General features: G+C 36.6%; 1 protein-coding gene across 1 annotated transcript in view; it reads right to left on the bottom strand.

The window, feature by feature from the left end:
• The window catches only part of exoc2 (exocyst complex component 2), a 29396-nt gene extending 8938 nt beyond the window's left edge, over positions 1-20458 (bottom strand). Inside the window, exons 1-22 of the mRNA XM_065256991.1 lie at positions 20367-20458; positions 16105-16233; positions 15376-15552; positions 15092-15218; positions 14299-14412; positions 14076-14200; positions 11027-11107; positions 10267-10412; positions 10108-10189; positions 7827-7929; positions 7590-7708; positions 6804-6908; positions 6574-6698; positions 6367-6435; positions 5987-6144; positions 5770-5891; positions 3998-4059; positions 3831-3911; positions 3678-3737; positions 3539-3600; positions 3398-3464; positions 1628-1744 (exon numbers count right to left, since the gene is read on the bottom strand). Coding sequence (XP_065113063.1) covers positions 1628-1744; positions 3398-3464; positions 3539-3600; positions 3678-3737; positions 3831-3911; positions 3998-4059; positions 5770-5891; positions 5987-6144; positions 6367-6435; positions 6574-6698; positions 6804-6908; positions 7590-7708; positions 7827-7929; positions 10108-10189; positions 10267-10412; positions 11027-11107; positions 14076-14200; positions 14299-14412; positions 15092-15218; positions 15376-15552; positions 16105-16222 — 2220 coding nt within the window. The 5' untranslated portion in view covers positions 16223-16233; positions 20367-20458. The remainder of the gene's footprint in view (positions 1-1627; positions 1745-3397; positions 3465-3538; positions 3601-3677; positions 3738-3830; positions 3912-3997; positions 4060-5769; positions 5892-5986; positions 6145-6366; positions 6436-6573; positions 6699-6803; positions 6909-7589; positions 7709-7826; positions 7930-10107; positions 10190-10266; positions 10413-11026; positions 11108-14075; positions 14201-14298; positions 14413-15091; positions 15219-15375; positions 15553-16104; positions 16234-20366) is intronic.
• Between the last annotated feature and the right edge of the window lie 1595 nt (positions 20459-22053).

Genomic DNA, 22053 nt, shown 5'->3' with positions numbered 1-22053 from the left:
CTTTTAAACCACAACTTCTCGTCTTCCACCGGTCGTGTGACGGCTCAGCGCAACCTCACGTAATACCTCATCAGGTCAAGAGGTCACAGATGACGTATGCGAAACTACGCCCCAGTGTGGAGAAAGAGGACCGTTCCGATGTTGTTGTAAGTGGAATGATACTTATTAATGTCTTTGTGTCAGTTTATTGTTTAAAATGGTCCGCAAATGTGCGTTTCATATATGTACCACGTGACCTTTGCACGTCATTACGCAAATACGTAAGGTCGCGCTGGCGCGTCACACGACTGGAGAAAGACGAGAAGTTGTGGTTTAAAAGTGCACTTTTTTTGGGATTTCTTGCCAAAAATGACAATTGTTTCGCTAGATAAGTTTGGGATCGTTTAGAGTCCTTTGAAACTGCTAATTTAAACTGTATTATAATGAGTGTTGGGGTCCATTAAAGTCCATTAAAATAAGAAAAATCCTGGAATGTTTTTCTCAACAAAAAAACAATTTCTTCTCAACTGAACAAAGAAAGACATCAACAATTTGGATGACATGGTGGTGAGTAAATTATCTGGATTTTTTTAAGAAAATTGACAAATTCTTGAAGATAAAAATATAAAAATACAGGAAATATTTACACAAAATGTAAAAAACGGAGAACGTAATGTCGTCTTTTGGCATAAGTCAGTAAGTATTAATTTGAGCTCACTTGGCACTAAGCACATCTTGAAGTCTTTTAAGGCAACTAAAGCACTAAAGTCATTAGATTAGAATAAGGGTTTAATTTAATATAGGTTTATGAGAGCATGCAGGATCCTGCTATTACTCACATGAAAGAGGAGGTCATAATAAATACTTGATAAATACTTGTTTTTTTAATACTGCATACAAATGTCCTATATTTTCTGCTTGTATTCTAATACAGAGATTAAAAAATAATTGGCATGTAGAGTAAATTGTACAGTACTTTACAAGCCAATTTCTTTCTAATCTAACTGCACATATGTATTAGAAACAGGGATGCTTATTTAATATTGCATTGCATGCAATTCCACAATTACATTAATGCATGAAAAATATATAATCAATCCAAATAAATTAAGTCGATTTGTGATGCAATAAACGTCTCCTAGCAGCTATTAAGTGTTTATTTAAACTGCCACATTTCTCTTCAAGTAATATTCTCATCTCAAAACCATTTTCTCATCAACTGGATCTACATGATAACTCATGATGACTAGTTGTGTAAAATAAGGTGTAAGACCTTAACAATGTCACATTTATATTTATCTTCATCTTCACATCAAAACAACACATTCCCCTAAAGCCCAACACACAAATACACTCATTCACTATGATCTGCATGAAAAAGTGCCTGCATTTACTGGAACGACCAACCATAACCTTTAGTAAGGGCTTTCACCCACTCCAATGCAGGGCATGCAGTCACCTCATCTAAGTGTTTTGTCATCATACTGTGAAAACCCTAGATCTTCTCCTCAATTGCAGTGAGTCATTCTCACTTCAATAAAATTATTAAACATTCACACACATGGAAATGCACCTGTATTTATACTGAAATAAGACAACGGTAGACTGAAGTTAAGGGGAAAGGGGAAGTGTGTGTAAATCTTTGTACCCTGATGATCTTCTCAGCACTGGTGAAGTTGTTCTTCTCCAGGTGCTCGGCCAGGTTGAGAAACGTGTGTCTCTCCAGATATTGGCAGTTACTGAGGATGATGAGAAGACGCTGCTCCTGGATATGCCAAAGCACACACATCCCAAAGGTTTTAGTTTTGAAGTAAAACATGATTTGGCCTTTTCAAATAATGATGTAAAACAATGTAGAACAAGTGAGAATATGTGTGAAACAATGCAATGATAAAACAGATAATGGATACATTTATGGCCTTATTTTTAAAAAAAGGAAACCATAAACCAGACTGTGAAGGAAATCGAGAGAGAGAGAGAGAGATAGAGAGAGATAGAGAGAGAGTGAGGGGAAACCTGCAGCTCTTCCACTGCAGGCAAGGGGAAACCCCAGAGCGGCTGCTGCATTATGCACTATGGCTGAAGAGAAAGTCTGCCATTCTCACATGACTCCTGTGCGTAATGCTTAAATGTTTGCGATATTGCAGGTGGAAACAGTGACAAGCGCATCCAAAACGGAACACAACATGTTTTCACGGGAAGTGTTTTTCAGAAATACCAAATAACAGAAATAAGTACTATTTACGTGATTTTAACTTTTCTTTTCCTCTCTCTCTAACACATGTGCACACACAAACTGACTTAATAAGCAAAAGGGGGAGTGATCACAAGGGGGAGGAAGCGTTTTAGGGTTATTCGAGGTCTCTTAATATCTTTAATCTACAAAGTGCTGTTTCGTTATAATCATTTCAAACATGCAGCTCTGTTACCTGCTTTCTATCTTTCTCTCAATCGTTATTATTTATAGGGTTTTCTGTAAAACTGTGACACTCTGTGGTTCTGATACACAAAGTGCTAAATTAGTTTTCAGTCAGACCCTTTGTGACTGTTTAAAACTTGTCAGGAACTGTGTGCTTCGGAGCAGAGTTTATCATCAGTCACTTCCTATTCTCTGTATTTAAATATCTACAGTGACAACCACCTCTGCAATTTACAGTACTGAAAATAAAGCGGCACATATTATGTGCAAACCAGTTGACGCATGCCGTGTTGTATTTATTTAGCTGATTTGCTATTTTATTGACAGTGAAAGTAAAGAAATTATGTAGAGAAAGCTGGGAAGAAATCAGTATGCAGTATATGCCAGATTCAAACCTTTGCTCGGTGTGCTAACTGCTATGTCACGGCACATACATGTGTAAGTTTTAGTTCGTTTAGTTTAATATAATAATGAACAAATTGTTGTTTTTTTACAGCATAGTAGTGTTCAAATGTGTGTTATTACTGTTAAAGGAAAACACCTCCATTTTTCAATATTTTACTATGTTCTTACCTCAACTTAGATGAATGCATGTACTTTTAATACTTGTGCAGCGCTTCTTGAATGTGTTAGCATTTAGGCTAGCCCCATTTATTCCTATGGCTCCAAACAAAAGTTTTATTTTGTGTCCCCATACTTCCTCGTGTAACTACTCATGTAACAGTCTTTAAATAGGAAAAACATGGAAGTGTTTGGTGGCTTCTAAATTCATCCCTGTTTGGATCCTAAGAAATGAATGGGGCTAGGCTAAATGTTAAACATTCACAAGGCGCTGTACAAAGATTAAAAGTGTATGCATTGAAAAATGATAGTTATGTATTAATTAATCTAAGTTGCGGTAAAAACAGTAAAATATTGAAAAATGGTGGTGTTTTCCTTTAACTGAAAGGGATAAAAATAAAGAGAGAGAGAAAGGAGGATAAACTTAAATACCCTTACTGGTTTTGAACTGAAGTCTTCATTGATTTTTCCAAAAATATCAGGTGAAGCCAAGTCCACTGAACCACTGAAATAAACATTAAATACACATTAATAGTCATTATCTTTCAAACAATTACTCATGTTACAGTAAACACTTACTGTGAGGTGTCAATGTCTCCATCTGTCTTGGTGCTGAGCTGCTCCAGACACTTTATAAAAACCTGAACCAATCATAGTCATTACACACATTTCATTCAAGATAAATTATATTTACAAATACCAAATTGTATCACAATACCTTCATGATACAAACACACTGCTCGCAAGCTTTGTCCTGGACCACATCCAGATTAAAAATCTAAGGATAGAGGAAAACACACATTGGTCATTAATAATCTCTGTCTGAAATAAAATGGACATGAATATGAAAGTGGGACATGAGGGTTTGTACATTGATCTCTCCAGGTTTGCACTCCATGGGTTCTTTAAGAGACTGCAACATCTGAACCATGCATTGCTCAAACTGAGCTGGCTGAAAAAGACACAATGTTACTATTTACCTGTCAGTTTAGGCAAGAAATGTTTATTAATAGAATGATAGGAATAAAAAAGATGTACCAGTGATGTGACCCCTTCGTTGTCCACAACCCAGTCCTCTTTTTCTGCAAGTCTCTTCACATCTGAACCACACAAAATGTTAAAAATCATATCACAAGTAGTTTAGTTTAATTTGAGATATATAAAAAACTGAGTATTTATAATTAATAAAGCTTTGGGTCTTTTGTGTTAATGTAAAGTTAATTTGTTTTTTATTTTATAATTATTTTGATTATGTATAGATATGTCAGAAGTTAATTGGTATGATCTAGATCTATCACTGCATCTCTGTACTGTAGATAAGTTTATATATTTTAAAAACTTTTAACACATTGCATTTATGTACATACATGCTGTTCTGGGTACATTTAGGGTTAGGGTCAAGAGTATACAATAACATGTAAATACTAATTTACAGTTTAAGTACACAGTAGTGTAGAGATTTTTCTTGCACTTATCTGAGACCAGTCGTACCAGTTATCAGTATGAAACGTTTACTTTGAAGTTATCATGAAATGACTTTCACAAACTACTGTACTTTCATAAATGAACTTAATTAGGTTTTGTTAAAATAGACTTGGCATACAAATAAATTACAATAAAAATACATTTAACTGATCAGATCATACAAACTAGCAAGTCTGCCAAGATTTTAGAGCTCTCTAGCACCCCCTACTGTTGTGACAACTCTTCCATTGCTTTCATTAAATTCTATATATTTATATACTGCCTAATATTAGACATCTGCCACCTTGCTGTTTTAATAAAATAGTGACATTGGTTGACCACCATTGCACAACACTCATAAGAAATGCAGTAATTAAAATTTTGGTAACACTTTACTTAAAGGGGTGTTCATAAGACTGACATGATGACACCTTCATAATCATGACATGGCGTGTGCCATGAACATAAAGGAGATGTTATGCACATTTATGACAACTGTCATTAAGTGTCATTCATTCAATTATGTCATTTTAAATGCAAAGACGACATTGTTAGAAAGGTCTTTGTTATCACAACTTGACATTACCAATATATCATAACTCATCATGACAAGTTTACATTACCAAGACAACATAACTGACCATTCTTTACAGTAATACAGTAATTTAATTTGTCATTAAAATGTCATTAAATGTTAATACTCTGTCAGATAGTTTTCTAACAAGTCATGAATATTCTTCAGTTTATATATATATATTTTTTAAGTTTCCTCCATGTGTTTAACAAATAAAATCAATCATTCAACAATAATAATAATAATTAAAAATTATAAAATGTTATTTTATTGCATTTGGGAATTAAATTAATTAAATTGTCAGAAAATTTCAGAACACTTTGTGTTAGTTGTCAGTTTTTTATGTATTGTGCACATACATAAAGTTAAGTATAATCTTTTGACGTCTGTTGCATTTTGTTAACGCATTTAAATTGATTTGACATAGTATTAACACTTAATGACCGTTTAATGTAATGTTAACCCGTAAAGCTACAGTTTCTTAAATTTGATAATCATTCTGCCATGTCATGTTTATGACAGATTTATGACAAGTTATGATATATTGCTTTATGTCAAGTTGTCATAACAAAGACATCTCAAACAATGTCATCTTCACATTAAAAATGACATAATGAACAAATGACCCTTAATGAATGTGCATAAAATCTCATTTATGTTCATGGCACGTGTCATGTCATGATTATAAAGGTGTCATGTCAGTCTTATGAACACCCCTTTAAAAAAATTTTTAACAAGCTGGTCTGCAGGTCAGTAAATACACAGTTTTTACCATCTTCAGTTTGCTGCAGTGTGGTAAGCAAGCAGTGCACGCGAAGGTCCAGCAGTAAATCCTGGATCACCTGCAGAAGGTCATTGGGAATCTCCAGAGCAGACAAAGCCTCATGACTTAACCTGAGGAACACCATCCAATATTGTTTCATTATAAAATGACAGATTATTCCTACATAACTACCACAAACTCATACAAAAACACACAAAATATATACCTGGTCGTGTGAATGGCCTGTGTGAGCCAGGCACCGCTGAGCGGGGTTTTAGTGTCCCATCCTCCGTATTGCCTCAGTTCCAGCTCAGTAAGAGAAGATGGTAACAGAGCTCCTCGAACTAGATGCACCAAACGGCGAGTCACTTCCTCGATCATGCCCTGAACACAAAGTATAAAAAGTAGCTATTTCATTCAATCTGAAGCCATGATATAGGTAAATCTGCCTAACAACTTAATACACAGGCAGTGTCATAAAAACACAGTGAGACAGCCAGTTTATGGGCATCATATATGTGCACATTCTGTCTAGCTAGGTAGGTTTTGAAACACAGCCACTTTGTCACTTTCCAGGATATAAAGACTTCTAGGTCATTTACAAACCTTAAAGTCATTCTGTCTTTGCCGTGCATTCTTTTTTAACTTCTCCACCTGACTGGACTTTTCGCCTGTCTGTGAAAAAGAACACAGTCAACAAATAACATTTCTCATAATCATACATATTAACTGATCATGTATTCAAACTGAAATCCTTTTATTCACAATTTTTAGATTCCAGTGCTTCTACAGTACTTTTATATGTGTATCTACCTCACTAAAGAGACTGCCGTTGACATAAGAGATCCAGAGTTTCCAAAAGTTGGGCAGCTGGCTGATCACCACATCTGACAGCTTCTCAACAAACCTCACCTGCTGAGGACTCTTATAATGCCAGGCTGAGAAAACATGACATATTGTTACAAAGTTACAAAGTCTGAAATACACAACACATAAAAACACCACATAATAATATGCTGGAATATAAAGAAATGTGTACTCACAGTCATCTTTAGGTGTCTGGAAGCTTCCTCCTCTCTTTACAGGAGCTGATAAACTGATTCTGTTCAGGGCTGGGGAGCGATCCAACTCGAACCCTGCACCACCCACTAACACAAAGACATATTTTCACAATGAATGATAGTGAGAAAATAGCTTTATTAAATCTAGAAAACATAAAAACAGTGCAAAACATGGTTGTAAACAGATTAAAATATCTAAAGTGTTAATGTCATTATTATTTTAAAGATTCAAACCTACAATCTTTTGATTATCAGCCCAGATCAAGTGCTAAATATTAGGCTGTACCCCGTGTCCAACAGTAGATGGAACTAGAGTACTTTCTGTCCATGGGCGACTCTTACAAAGCCTGTTCTGTTGTTGATATACTGTAGACGGAAATACTCAATATGTAGCGTTGACGTCACGTTTCTCTGACTCTCTCTTCACACGCAGATACAGACATACAACCACTTGATAAAAAATGAGTGCTGATGAGTGCTGGTGTTGATCCAGGTGTCCAATCATCTTCTATGTTTATCTATGCGCCTCTCTACTAGTATTCCCCCATCTCTCTCTACTGCAAACCCCCCAAAGTCCTGCCACACTATAGAGCTCTGTGGACTTCCTGTTCTCTATAGGGTCACGACCAGACCACACACGGGCTGTTCTCTATCTAAACACACACAGACACACACACTAGTTTCACTCTTCTGAGTAGTAAAGATTTTTAGAAACCACCAATTTATTTCAAACCCATAAAGAGTGTATTTGTGGGTCTGCGCGTGTACCTTTCTGCTCTTTGATGAAACCTTCTTTGCAGTTTTGCATCAACTGTAGGATCCACTTGTGCTGTGCGACGATACACTGCCACGCAGGGTCGCCTGGTGCATGCAGATCAGACAGATATCTGAACACACAGAGAGAGAAAGAGAGAGATCATTAGGCTCACTGGTAGAGCCCCAAACTTTTCTCAACTGTCCCACATCGTGTCACCAGCGGTCCAAAAAAAGGGGCTTGCCACACACCTGATATAGCGTTTCTGATCGTGTAGAGTAGATGGCGTCTCTAGTAGTTTATCCAGCAGCAGTTTCCTCAGTGCGTCAATCCGAGTCTCCACCTCTGAATACACTACAAACACATATGCAGGATAATCTTTACAAAAAAAATACCGTAATTCATCATCTCATAGTTAAATGCAGGTCTTTGCACTGCTGCAAAAAACATCACAAAATCAGTAAAACGTGTGATATTTTATTGAATTGGTAAATAGTAGTGGTGTAACAATACATCGATTTTATTTCTAACGATCCGATGCATTGATGCCACACATAAAATAAATTGATTTGAGGTACCTTTATTTTGACACTCTACACGTCCTCATTCCTTGACGTAATGTCCATCTACGCTTTTTAAGCATTTTTGTTTATTTCATCTGCTAGTGTCAGCAAGTGAATGCAATGCAGCAACAAAGTGGTTGTAGCAGCGAAAACACAGTGAAAGAGACAGAATACGAGCGTGTGTTTAGCACTGCAGGCGATATTGTCCATGGAAAACGCAGTGTCCTCTCTCCTGAACATGTTGATCAGTTAATTTTTTTTAAAAGAAATATCTCTCAAAAGAGACCACTGCGGCACTTGTTTGAATGTTAGATCTAATGTTGTGTGACAGATCAAATGCTTAATTTTTTATATTCATTTATTTTTCAATTTAATATTTTTTTTTCTAAAACTACCTCAGTGATTGTCACTATTGCACGTTTTGGCACAAAATAATGAAAGACTTTGACTGTTGCCATCATAAGCTTGATTTTTAATGTGACATTTGGCCCCTCACTATTAATTTTTTTTTGTTTTAATTTTTTTTTATTTTTGTTAGTTTGTTGTTGTAAATGTTTAAATTGGGACAGGACAGAGATTGTGCCAGTTTCAAAGAGTTTAATCAAATGGTTATGTTATATATTTTGGTTGCATTTGTAAGTAAAAATGTAACCGCTTAACTAGGCATGTAATAGTGGAATATACCGATAAACTTACCAAACCGCATTGTAATCGCATCGAAGAAGCATTTTTGTGTATCGCCAATAAATAAATAAAAATCGGATCGCTGGCGGAGAAAATAGTATATTATGTTATCGGAACAGTAAATAGTAAAATATATAATTGAATCAATAAAAAGTTCAAAATCTCACTAAATCAGTAAACTATGTGATATATTATTGAATTGGTAAACAGTGTGAATATTTCATTGAATCAGTAAATAATATAACTGAATCAGCAACTGAATTAGTGAATAGTGTAATATATTCCTGCATCAGTAAATCAGGGCTCTTAAGTTTTACCAAAAGTTTGGAATGAGATTACATCTGTTAGGCCGGGGAGGGGCCACTCGGGTCGGGTATTTGCAAAAGCGGCCCCTCAGCCCCACCCAATTCTCTCAAGTTTTGCTAGCAGTTTAATTGTTTATAATTGACTGGCACAAATAGAAATTATAACTAATGGTAAGTCCGATAAAAGTCAAACGCATCCAAATAAATTAATAGTTTTACATATTTAAAAAATACAAATCTATCAAAATGAAAATAAAATCTGTCCCCAAACGGCCCCAGCAGTGCTCAATGTACCTAAAGTGCTCTATTTTTGCACACTAATTTTGTACTTAATATAATATAAAATCTTTTTAAGTACTTCTTAAGATAACCTCAGAAAAGAACATCTAAGTGTACTTATCTCTGCTATTCTGAGACACTATGAATATGAACTAAAATGTGCTTTTAACATACCATCTCTCTAAAAAAATACCACTAAATACAAGTTTTATATTTATGGTGTCTCAAAATAGCACAGATACGAAACATCGACAGGTACCGCTAGAGCCATTTGAAATCAGACTCCCCGTATGATTCACAAATCGTTCTTGTTAAAGTACTCTGATGTCATCTGCTTGTCGGTTCTTGTGGCGCTGCGTAAAGTTGAGCACAAAAAAAAAACGCGAAACATCGACTCGCCAGAGAACTTCCCTGCATATGCCTGTGCCTCATCCATTAATTGTATATAGCAGGAAGAGTTCTCTCTTATTTTTCAGCATGAGGCGTGCGAGTATGTGAACTGGCGGAAAGGCGTGTTTTAGAATGAATACCTGAGACTTGAGAGCCTGGTGTGATATATTATTGAATAAAAAAAAACGTGACATATTATTGAATCTGAAAGTATCAAATAAATAATATATATTAAACTGAATCAGTCATTAGTGTGATGTCTCATTGAATCAGTCACAAGTTTACACTGTAGATCAGTAGATGTTTTGCACCTTTCTTAAAGACTGGAACCTCTGTGTTCCCAAACAGAGATTTGGCTTTCTCATAATCATTGATCACCACATCATAATCCCCCTAGAAAAAAAACACAAACATGTAACCATTTTCATCTTCATATATCTCAAAATGTGTGTTTGTACGAAGAACACCACCTTCTTGATATTACGCTCGATGTTAAGTGGCAGGTTAAACAGAAATTTGAATCTCTGCAGCACATTGAGAGCGTTGCGTGTGGAGTCAGCCTTGTCCTTTCTGCCCAACACTTCCTGAAACAGGGTGTCCGCCGTTTCACTCGCTCCTGAGGTGGAGAGCACAGCGTTTGGAAATGAGCAAATGGAAACAGATGAGAAAAGTGTGTAGAGTGAACGAATAAGACAGCAGCTGATAAAAAAGCCATTTAATCCTCTGCACTCAAATGAATTCAAGTTCTCCAGCCTCTTCTTCTTGGGTGGTCAGAGCTATTCTTGATTCGTTCGGTCAGATTTAATAAGAACCAGCCCCCCTGACCACTATAAAAGTATGACCAGGCTATCATCTTCACAGAACCTGCTTGTGATTGGCTGAGGGAGTCAGCTCTGGTAAGAACTTACATGTAAATGTACATGTAAAGACAAGTGGTGCAAAGGAAGGGGAGGGGCTAGCGATGAAAGCTTGTCAGCGTGTGACTGGTTTATTTGTGCGGCCCGCAGGAAATGAGTGTGCTTATTGACCTACCGTCACACCAGAGAATCGACATGGAGATATGATTGGGATATGAGCGGTCTCACACACGCAGATGCAGAAACACACAGATGTCTGCATGAAATGTGTGGCTTTGATGGTCTAAATAGAATGCATGCTTTACTCTGATCCTAAATGTGTCTGAATTGTATAATGCTTCGATTCTGATCATGTGTTTGGTTTTGGTCTTACTGTTAAGAACGTTTTCTAGCCGCTGGGTCATTGAACCTTCCACCTTCTCTGTGCCGTCTGATTCAAGCTTCTGATGGATGGCTGGAAGATAAAGCCAGAGAGAGAAAAATGAAAGGAATTAGCATATCAGTTACAAAATCATTGAGTGCGTTTATATGCTTTTATGTTTGTGTTAGGGTTAGGGGAGTAAAAAAATACTGTTACATGTGAAAACTGTGATTTGTTGTTTGACAATACCATATCATTAGGAAAAAGGCAATATCGACATTTTCAAAATAAGAATCTTTCAAGAGTCATGGCAAAGGGGTGCATCATGCTTTTTTTTTGCTAAGGTTTGCATATAGTGGCGTGTTCTCCATGACAGCTTTCCTAAAATTATTAGAGGTCAAGATTCTCCAAATTCTCGATTCGATTACATTTTCGATTCTAAGGTCACGATTCGATTTGATTCTCAATTTTTCCTTTTTTTAAGAACAGGTTGCTATGCCATTTTTAGACTAGACTTTTATGAAATATAATATCTGACCTTGAACCCGGAGATGCCCTGCCATGTTTAATAAATCCCTCCTAAAACATGCTAGCTTACGCTTGTCAGCCTTGCCTCTGCGGCTCTTTTTGCCTACAGCTAAGCCCTGCCCCCCCGGAGATGTTGCAATGTTACATACTATTAAGGGGACTATATACCACCTCGCTTTACATTATGGCAATTTATCACATCGCAAATATTGCATCGCAACCCATGTATTGTAATACGCATCACAAGATTCTTGCCGATTCACATCCCCAGTTAGGATGGGGTACCCTAATGCCCAAATGTTACACCAATGATTAATCATTAATTTCTTGTTGACTCCATTTTTACCATTTTCACCAATCACCAATTTTCAACATTTCCCTGCAATCTAAATTCGCCCAAAACTAAGCACTTGTCAAAATTGCTGTTAATTTGTAAACACTGTTAATATTGTTAATTTTGTGTCAACATTGTTCCCAGTGGTCTCCTAAAAGGTCCACTATATATCACATTATATAACACAATACAAAGATCTCAGTCTAAACTGTTAGGTCAGAAATAAAGTTTTTCTTTTATAATTTGTGACATTATAAAACTCACTAAAAAATATGGGATAAAATAATATTCACATCAAGATAAAATACAAAATGCGGTAAAAATACCCTAAACATAGTATACAAACTAATAAAATATTGTTATGCCTTCTTTATGTGAAATGTAGTGCTGCACGGTTTTGACAAATATGGTAATTGCCGATTATTCACCTTGATATTGTAATTGCAATTATTATTATTATTATTATTATTTATTAATAAACTTTGTTTTATAACTTTCTGTGATGCATGGTCAATTCTAAACATCCATAACTAAATAAAATTATGTCAATAACAAATAATTATGGGAGTTATGTTGTTAGTAAAAAATCCAAAACAAATGGCTAAAGGACACGTCAACTTATCAATTTTGAAATCTCTGATCCACCACTATATTTGGTGCCCAAACATTCCACCGAAATGCACAGAAATGAGTACAGAAATGGACAGCTGTAATTAAGCCTTTTGGCGATAATGTAATTGTTTCACCCGTAATTGTAATTCCAAAAACCTTATATGCCTCAAGAGTTCACTTGAGTTATTGCTAAACACACTTGACATCATGCTGATGCCTACATGATTACAATATATATGCACAATGAATAAATACACACCAGAAACTGACTTCACTGTCTGAATAAACGGATCCGATTACATCCCATGCAGAAAGTGAATTGCGTGCAGTGTAAACGAGAGCTATTAAACCTCCCGCTCTTTGCTGTGGTCCAACATGCAAATAGCATTAACTTTCTAACAAACTAACTTTTCCAAAAATCCTAAGTGAAGTGCATTACTCTTCCCACATCTGGATGCCTGAAACTTTTGTACACAATGACGTCAGGGCTAACCTTCGGCCCCTCGGGGCCCGGAATGCCGTGTGGTACGCTTCCTCTGTCCCTGAGGTATGTTTTGACTATTGCCTGCTAAGTTTTGGGAGTCTTCTCTGGGAATCAGTCAAACTTCCGTATGCTGCTCTCTCGTTTCCTTTCAGCACAATGACGACCTTATTACAACTTCATCTAAACATTATCACAACCACATCTTGTTATCCGTCCCCATGACTGTCAATCACACACACTGTGCTAAGAATAGCTCTTCTGTTTGACACAAGACTTGTGACCCGAGACGGCTCCTACACACATACACGGCTTAAAACAGCATCTCCACTTTCTGACCTCTGATGTCATTCATATTTGAAATGCATACACAAACTTGTGCACTTTTGTTATGAAGTATAAAACGTTAATAAAAGTCTTTTAATGACAAAAAAATATTCAAAAGACCCACAAATTATTAATTAAGTCCATTATTAGCATAAGACATAAAATGTATTATATAATTTAGGGGAGGAATTAAGGTAGTAATCATACATGATAATACATGAAATGTTTCATCTTGATACATTAGATGGGATGCCAGCAGTCAACACTTAATCCCCCAACTTTTTTTTACCCATAAAATTGGCAAAAGCTTTAAATCCATAATAAAGTTGAACCAGGCACCTCAAGAGAAATGTAGACTTAGTAAAAGCATTCAGTGAAGGTCAAAATGAATGAAGAGAGGGTTTGAGGTGAAAAAATAATATACTGCAATCACAGACATTCCTATCCGGAAAAGATCCGATTTCGCGAAGATGACTGAGTTAGCCAAAAAATGGCAGGCAATGTTCGACGTAATTGTTAAGGAGGTTGTGGTAGTAAAACACAGATGTGGTTAATTTGGATAAGAGTACAATCCGAATATATGTACATGGTATGTACAGTATATACATACAGTATGCAAGTACAGCCTATGAAACACAAATTTATCTCTAAAAGGAAGCAAAATCCTGATGGACACATTTTAATCAAATATATTTTTTCGGTCGAATGCACTGTGAATGCTGCATTACTGCTGGTTATTTGTGCATGTGTGTTTGTATTAACTTATCAAGCACTCTTACCTGCCAGGGCGTCCTGAGCCTCAAAAAAAGTACTGAGTCCTCCCTTCACATAGGCCAGACTTCCCTCATTCTTCTTGCTGGCCTGTTTCTTCAGATTGCCAACACCCACACGCAGCTGCTCAAAACTACAGCAACGGACACAACATAACCCCCCACACGCTTAACATTCAGCATTAACAGTACTGATGGATGGGTGGGTGGATAAACAGCTGGACGGACTGACCTGGTTGAAGAATGGTTATCGATGAGATACCAGGTGGCGGAGAAGTTCTCGCTGGTGAAATCTCCGCTCATGCCAGGAAACATGTTCTCCAGATCCTTTAGAGGAACCTTACCTCTGAAAAAGAGAAGATAGGGTTACAGATGATCTGCCACCATGGCAGAGATCACAAACCATATGTCAGACCAAAGACAAAAAACAGAGCAAACAGAGTGCAAACCAGATTTATCTAGATATAAACAGCATTATGTAAGCCAAATCACGGTGTCTTGGCAGAGATGTGGCAAAAAGAATAAACTGATGGCTACTCATATACTCATCAAATCCTTCCTTCCATCTTTCTCACTTTATATATTTATATACATATACAGTATATGAATTAGATATAGATTAGCAGTGCTGGCGAAGGACAAGGAAAGGAAGAGTTTCACTTCCCATGCAAGGAAATGGTGTACGGATGACATCACGCAGGTAGGAGTCATACGCATACACAGACATACGCACAATGGGCTGTTTCTACTTTCTGCTGAACCTCCTTCCTTATAAACAGAGCAGTCCACTTCTATAAACACCCAGCAGTGTTTTTTGGGTGAAGTGTGAGGAAATCTGTGCACGTTTAATCAGACTATCACAAATGAAGCACACATGTGTGAGTCGGGTACAGTTGAACTCATTTTGTGTCCCCGCGATTTGCGATTAGCTGTCGGCACAAATCTAATTTAATTGCGCATGTTAGCGGCGCATGAATACTTGATAAGTTAACACAAACTGGATTGTGAATGTGTTTGTTTTTTACTTGTCTATTTCGATGCCCAAAGGGTTGGCTGGCCTCAGCGAAAGAGGAGAGATTCCTTTGTTCCGATCAGTTCTCATGTCATAGTAATTTAACTCATCAACCCAGACCGCAGACTGATCCAGAATGCCTAAACACACAAAAGCGGACACAGTCATTGGTTGAGCACATCCTAAAATCCATTGGGTTCTTCAAAGAGCATGTGTATACATTTACAGACAATAATCAAAGGATGTGGTTTGTAACATACATCAAGTCTGTATACGTAAGTTGTGTGCACGTCTCACCAATTCTCTCGGGCTTCAGCAGTTTAAAGGAGACCGTGGATGTTCCTCTGCCTCCGCTCCTGGTGGTGACCACAATCTCACCCTTGTCGTCTTTAGCGGGACCCACCCGGCACACAATCTTGCTGGCGGACATCCATTCCGCCGTCAGCAAACAGTTATGACCGCAGATGGACAAGCCTGCAAAGGAAGGCAGAGATAAACAGAAAGCAAGAGTTTAGCTGACCTTTAGATGTTTTGCACATGATTCACACCTATAATAAGCTGTAGACTTTAAAGTATATTAGCTTTGGAAACACAAACAAAACATTGATATCTTGCTTTTTTTTAAGGATTTCACAAAGTATCTGCTTCTGCTAAATGTAAGTAATGTGAGACAATGCCAAGTAAAAGCTCAAGAGCAGATCTAGGAACACATTATGCATGTAAAATTGGGGGCTTAAATGACATGATGGCGAGTAAAAAATGACCAAGTTTTACTTTTGGGGAGAACTATCCCATTAATTTCCAGGATACTGAGCTAATAAATTCTAATGGTAGCATTTACTACTATAGACATATAAATAAAAATATATATAACATATATTTGGCTAGTATTCGGACATTGAAATTATATTGTATCAATTACTTTTATATATATTTATTACCTGACAGAATAAACACACATGCATATTTAGTCAACCATATTCAAATGCAATTAATGTATAAGTGTGTTGTGTGCATGAGTAATACCAATAAGATCATTAGGTCCAGTGCCCAGGTTTTCCCCACGAATGGTAACTTTGGTCCATGGGGTGCCCTCATTGGGCGAGATGCCAGTCACCAAAGGGGGCTGGCGGGCACGAGACATCCTTCACACACCTATTAAAGACAGAGTAAAACTCTATTAAAACTGTTTTGTTTAGGCTCAGCACACTTCCACGTCCCTGTTGAAAGCAGACACATCAAAACATGAAGTACATTGAGTGCACTTAAAAAGCAAGGCGGCGGAACGCACTGGAGACATGAACAAATAAACCTACTCGGCTCCTGCTGAGAGACCGAGATTCTGTCCATGTGTATGTATGCCGATACAAATAATACTACACTATATGCTACGACTAGGAGATTTTAGCAAGCCTGGCATTTTTTCCCGTGGCTTTTGCACTGTCACAAATGCTCGCCAATATACAAACACCCCCGCAGAGAAGAGTGAAAGCTACAGGACGGTTGCGTGCAGGACCCCATAGTTTCTGTGTGGTCTGGGAGGGTGTGTTTCTGTGTGGTCCTTCGCATGGGCCAGGGAGAGAGAGAGCGATAAAGGGGGAGAGGGTGATGGTTGAGCTATACAGCGGACCTCAAAGAACCCAAACCAGCATATGCGACATTTTGCCCATGTCAAATTTTAATTGGGTGTCTGAAATAAACATACGCTGCAGGGTGTTTATAGCCAGGACAATGAATCAAATAAAAAATATATCGCAATTAAGCTTTGTGCGATCACTGCCAGTGAGATTTAATACATAAATGCGTCATCTACATCAGTGGATCTTAATATGGGGGGTGTAAGATAGTGCCGGGGGGCCCCAGTTTAATGTCATTTTATCAAAATATATTGATTTAACATAGATTATGTGTGTAATTAAACCTCACAAAAATAGGGTTACTAACCAACAACACAACATTGTATAATTAAATAGGTTTTGTTTAATTAAAATTCTAAGTTTGAGATTGTTTATGTCATGAATTTTCTTTTGGGGTGGGGATGAAAGATGCATCCTCCAGAAATGGGGCACACATCAAAAAGTTTGAGAACCACTGATTTACATGTATAAAAACACCATAAAAAATGTGGTAGTATGTTTTGTTTGTTATTATACATACATCAAAAAAAAAAAAAAAAGAAGTTTTCCCTTTTCAATCTATGACCTGATGATTCAGTTTCAGGCGTAATTTTATAAATGCACTAAAAATATGAAAGACAGAAAAAGAAAGATCTTTTAAATAAATTTTAAAAGTAAAAAAATATTACGAATCTTGTTTAAAGTGGCATCTAAGAAAAATTCAAATGATAAAGCCATAAGACACATACATACACTTTTGTGCCCCAACATTTGGGAGTGATTGACTGCTTACATGACACTTGATAGTCTCTATGGGATAAGAGTCCTGTCCCAGACAAATTACATCCAACTACCCCCCCTATCAACACTAAGCCCCCTTCATAAACCCAGTAAGCTCTATACCTACAGCACACACTTATTCAGCAGGAGAAATTAACACCATAGCAGCAGCTTGAACAAACTATTCAACATACGAGCATCATCAGGGCTCAACATAAAAAACTGCCCGGTGGCCCGGGGCAAGCGTGGGAGACGTTCGGGCCAGTAAAAAGTATTGCACTTGCCCGATCGGCCCAGTGCATCAACTTCAGTCACTAAAATATATTTTCATCAATGTATATTATTTAACATCTTGGAAGCAGACATTTACTTGGGTTAAACACGATGAAATAAATGATGCAATATTTTGCACAGTTTGCTGTCAGTTTACAGATGAAGCAGAAAAGTTGGGAGCCTTTTTTCTTTGGAACATGTCTGTTGTATATGCACTCTAAAAATGGCTGGGTTATTTGTGACCCAAAATGGGTAAATATTCTACAGAATACGTGCTCGGTTAAAAATTACCCTGTGCTGTGTTAAAAATGACCCAATGTTGGGTTGTTGTTATGCAATGTGTATACAATTATATTTGACTTTTGAATTATTATTTTTAAATATGTGACAGACACTGACATTTTTTCATTGGGGCCAGTGAAAATTTTTGCAGGGCAAGTGAAAACCTGAACCACTAGCCAGACCGGGCCAGTATAAAAAATGATCTGCGTTGAGCCCTGATCATACTGCAGAATATACATAACATGTGCATCCTTAGCCCACATATAAGATTTACAGCAGCAGAGAGTCTATCCAACCCATTCTCATAAAAAGCGTCTAAATAGAAATTGAATAAATATTGTGCAATAATTACTCTAAAATGACAATTTTGCGTGCATATGATATTCCAGTCTTTCCCGTTCACTTATATAGTGCATCTTTTCGTGTCATTTTACTTATTGGTTTCTTATTTGTTTTCTGTTTTTTAAAACATTGTCGCTTGGGTTCGGGGTTAGATTTGGGTTTTGCTTTAGGATGTCATTTAATATATAGGTTTCCTAATGCAGGGCTCAACATAAAGACTTCCCAGTGGCCCAAGGCAAGCGTGAGAGACGTTAGGGCCAGTGAAAAGTATTGTCACTTGCCCGATTGGGCCAGTGCTTCATGCTCAGTCACTAAAATATATTTTCATCAATGTATATTATTTAACATCTTGGAAGCAGACATTTACTAGGGTAAAATACGACAAATGAAACAATGCAATATTTTGAACAGTTTGTTGTCAGTTTACAGGTAAAGGAGAAAAGTTGGGAGCCTTTTTTCGTTGGAACATGTCTGTTGTTGTATATGTATAATTATATAATATAGAATTATTATTTTTAAATATGTGACACTGACATTTTTTAATTGGGGCCAGTGAAAATTTTGGCAGGGCAAGTGAAAACCTAAACCACTGGCCCGACCGGGCCAGTATAAAAAATTATTTGCATTGAGCCCTGTAATGTTTTGTCTATTTAAACTATAGTTGCTTGGAGTTGGGTGTAGAATTGGGGTTTGGGTTATGTTACCGAATCTTGCTCTAACCCCAAACCCAAGCGACAATGGTAAAAATCAGAAAACAAAAGAGAAACCAATAAATAAAATGACACGAAAAGATGTGCGAAAGACTGGCGTATCATATGCACGCAAAATTGGAATTTGGTGTATGTATTGCACGATATTCCCACTGCCTGCTATTTATACGCAATTTATGAGAATTGGCTGGTCTATCACAACACATAAGATACTTAATACACAAAACAATCAAAGGGGCACACAAACATTCCACACATTGACCCATTAGCTAGTCCAGGGGGGTTAAAATTGTGAGTAAAGATGGGCTATGTAAAGTCACTTGGCTGTTGCAAGTAAATGACACATGAAATAGTTTAGACCAATAAATATATCTAAGTATAACAGGTTTAGGTATTCCAATTCATTTTATATGATTTCATTCATACACTGACAAGGAACATTTCTTTATTTCTATTTTAAAATATTTTGGTGGGTCTTGAGGTAGATTATAAGCGCCTATGTGGGTCCTGCAATGGAAAAGTTTGGTAAAACCTGTTCTAGTCCATTAACTAAAAACCAAGACTAGTTATCATTGTATGCACAAATCCTGTTCTGGCCATAAAACTCATATATGACAATCAAAACAAACAACAAAAAGAATCATATTTTAATGTACTGTATATGATCATTACTGAAATCCACCACAGACTCTGTGTTGCATTTAATGTAGCTGCTGCTATTTAACATCGTCAGTCTTAAAAGAAGTTTATAACTGAAAACAAGGCGGAATTAAAGCAAAAACAGAAAATGTTCAAATGCTTTGAGACTCAAAACCAAAGCAGATGTTAAATCTGTCATATAAATTAAACCAAATGAAAAAACTTCACTGATCACAAATCAGAGTTAAAATGTGATAATCTATTCCACCACTTAATCAGTATGTCTTCAAACAGTGTCAGCGGGTTTTATAATGTTAAACGTTTATATTTGTTTCCGATTATGGACCCTATATAGGCAGACCTGAAATGACCGTGTCAGCAAAATGAAAATGGCATTAAAAACACATGCGTTTTTGCTACGATATGAATTATGGACTAATTTACTTACACTACAATATACCGAGCTTCTCAAAACAAACAAATAGCTCTGACAGAAGATACACTAGCTAGCTGGCTAATGCTACAAACAGACAGAGAAATACACACCCCAACTGAATATATACATTAGGATATGAGTTTTTCTCATAACAACATCATAGTTTTATCATCTGTAAGTTGATAAGAAAAAAATACTGCAAATACTTACAGAAAAACGTGAGTGCAGAGAATGTTATTGACGCTTCGTTCCTTAGAACAACACTTCCGGTTTACATGCTACTGCCACGCCCACACCTCACGTCAAATGACAGAAACATAAATAATGTATCAGACTTTCAGTAAAGATTTGTATTAAACTGAAATGTCGTTTTTAAAGCACTTTCTATTTCTTCTTTATTTTCCACAGTGTATGTTAAAGGTTTGTAAAAGTGCCTGTCATGTATTTGTTTGCTGGTAAAATCGCAGTGTCTGGGACTGAGAAAAATGAAAGCTTAGCATTTTTACGAACATCATTCAGTTCACACAAATATTACAGCATATATTGCCACAAGGTTGTGATCACAATTGACTCCATAACATTCTGGGATGTTTTATCTCTAAATTGAGTAAAATATGGATAAACACAAACTGTTAAATTAACCTATAGAAAATGTCCACATATGTAACTAATACATGGCATAAAACAATTTAGCATTTTGTGTGAAACAACCCAGCAGGTTCATTTTAATCAGTGTTTAATTTTACCCAACCATGGAACCATGGTTCAGAAAGACAGATAAATAGATAAAAATCACAGTTGATTATTATAAAGCTTGTTATGGAAGTTGCTTAATCGGGAATATTATTTTCATCAGTCCGTATTATAATGTAGAGTAGTAGGCATACATTACAGTAACATTCACTTTAATGGTACACATTTGCTTTGTAATTGTAAATATATGACAAATTTAAATGGGACAGTTTATGACAGTCATGTCTGTCAAAAAGTGTTCCAATCAACCTAAATGTACCCTTCTAATATTATTCAAAGATCAACATCAAAGACATTCTGTGCGTCACTCTCACATTTAGATTATGAACCATTTTCACAGTGCATATGGCGTTACTTCCACTTGTTCTGGGAAAGCGCTGCACCATAACACCACACAACACAGACCACCCAAGCATCATTCGCTATTATACCCACTCTTATCGCCTCAAATAGTGCAAGGCAGAGATACTTTCCCTGAGATAAGAGCCTTTCAAGCCCTTGGGAAGTCAAATTTTTCAATCATTCTAAACTAATTTGAGGAATCAGATGGAGTTTGACATTTCGGCGGCCTTAACACGCTGTGTTGCGTGTGACGGCACCACAGGGGATGTTTAGCAGTGTAAACATGTAATGAAGCCTCTGCTATTTTCTCAAGAGGGCCACCGCCAGAGATTCACCCAGATGATTAACAAAGAAAACGTTAGTAAAATAAGATAACCCAGTTAAGATCTGCACAGTTTGTTTGTTCAATTTACCCACTCTTGATGATCGTTCCACATTCCTGATATGAGTCTTTACATTAAATAGAGTGCCAATTACTACACCATGGGTCACAGCAATAAGAGTGACCAAACAGTACTACTGCACTGAGAGAATGAAAAGATATATTTTTACTATAATAATTGTTATTATTATATAAAACTATTATTAGAATTATCAGTAGTAATAATTCATGGAGAAAAATAAATATAATAAATTATATAATTATAAAATGTCTTTTTTTTTTTTATTCCTCTAGACTTTAAAAATGACCACTTTCAAATTAAGTATATTGTTATACATTATTGTTTTGCATGAATGTGTCTGACACTGTGTTCCCATGGGTCCTGAGCCAGCACAGGAAATGTGTGCTGTGAATATGCTT

Source organism: Paramisgurnus dabryanus, chromosome 12 (assembly GCF_030506205.2).
Source record: "Paramisgurnus dabryanus chromosome 12, PD_genome_1.1, whole genome shotgun sequence".
Taxonomy (NCBI): Eukaryota; Metazoa; Chordata; class Actinopteri; order Cypriniformes; family Cobitidae; genus Paramisgurnus; species Paramisgurnus dabryanus.
The sequence above is the reverse complement of the archived record's forward strand: the minus strand, read 5'-3'. Positions and strand labels throughout refer to the sequence as shown.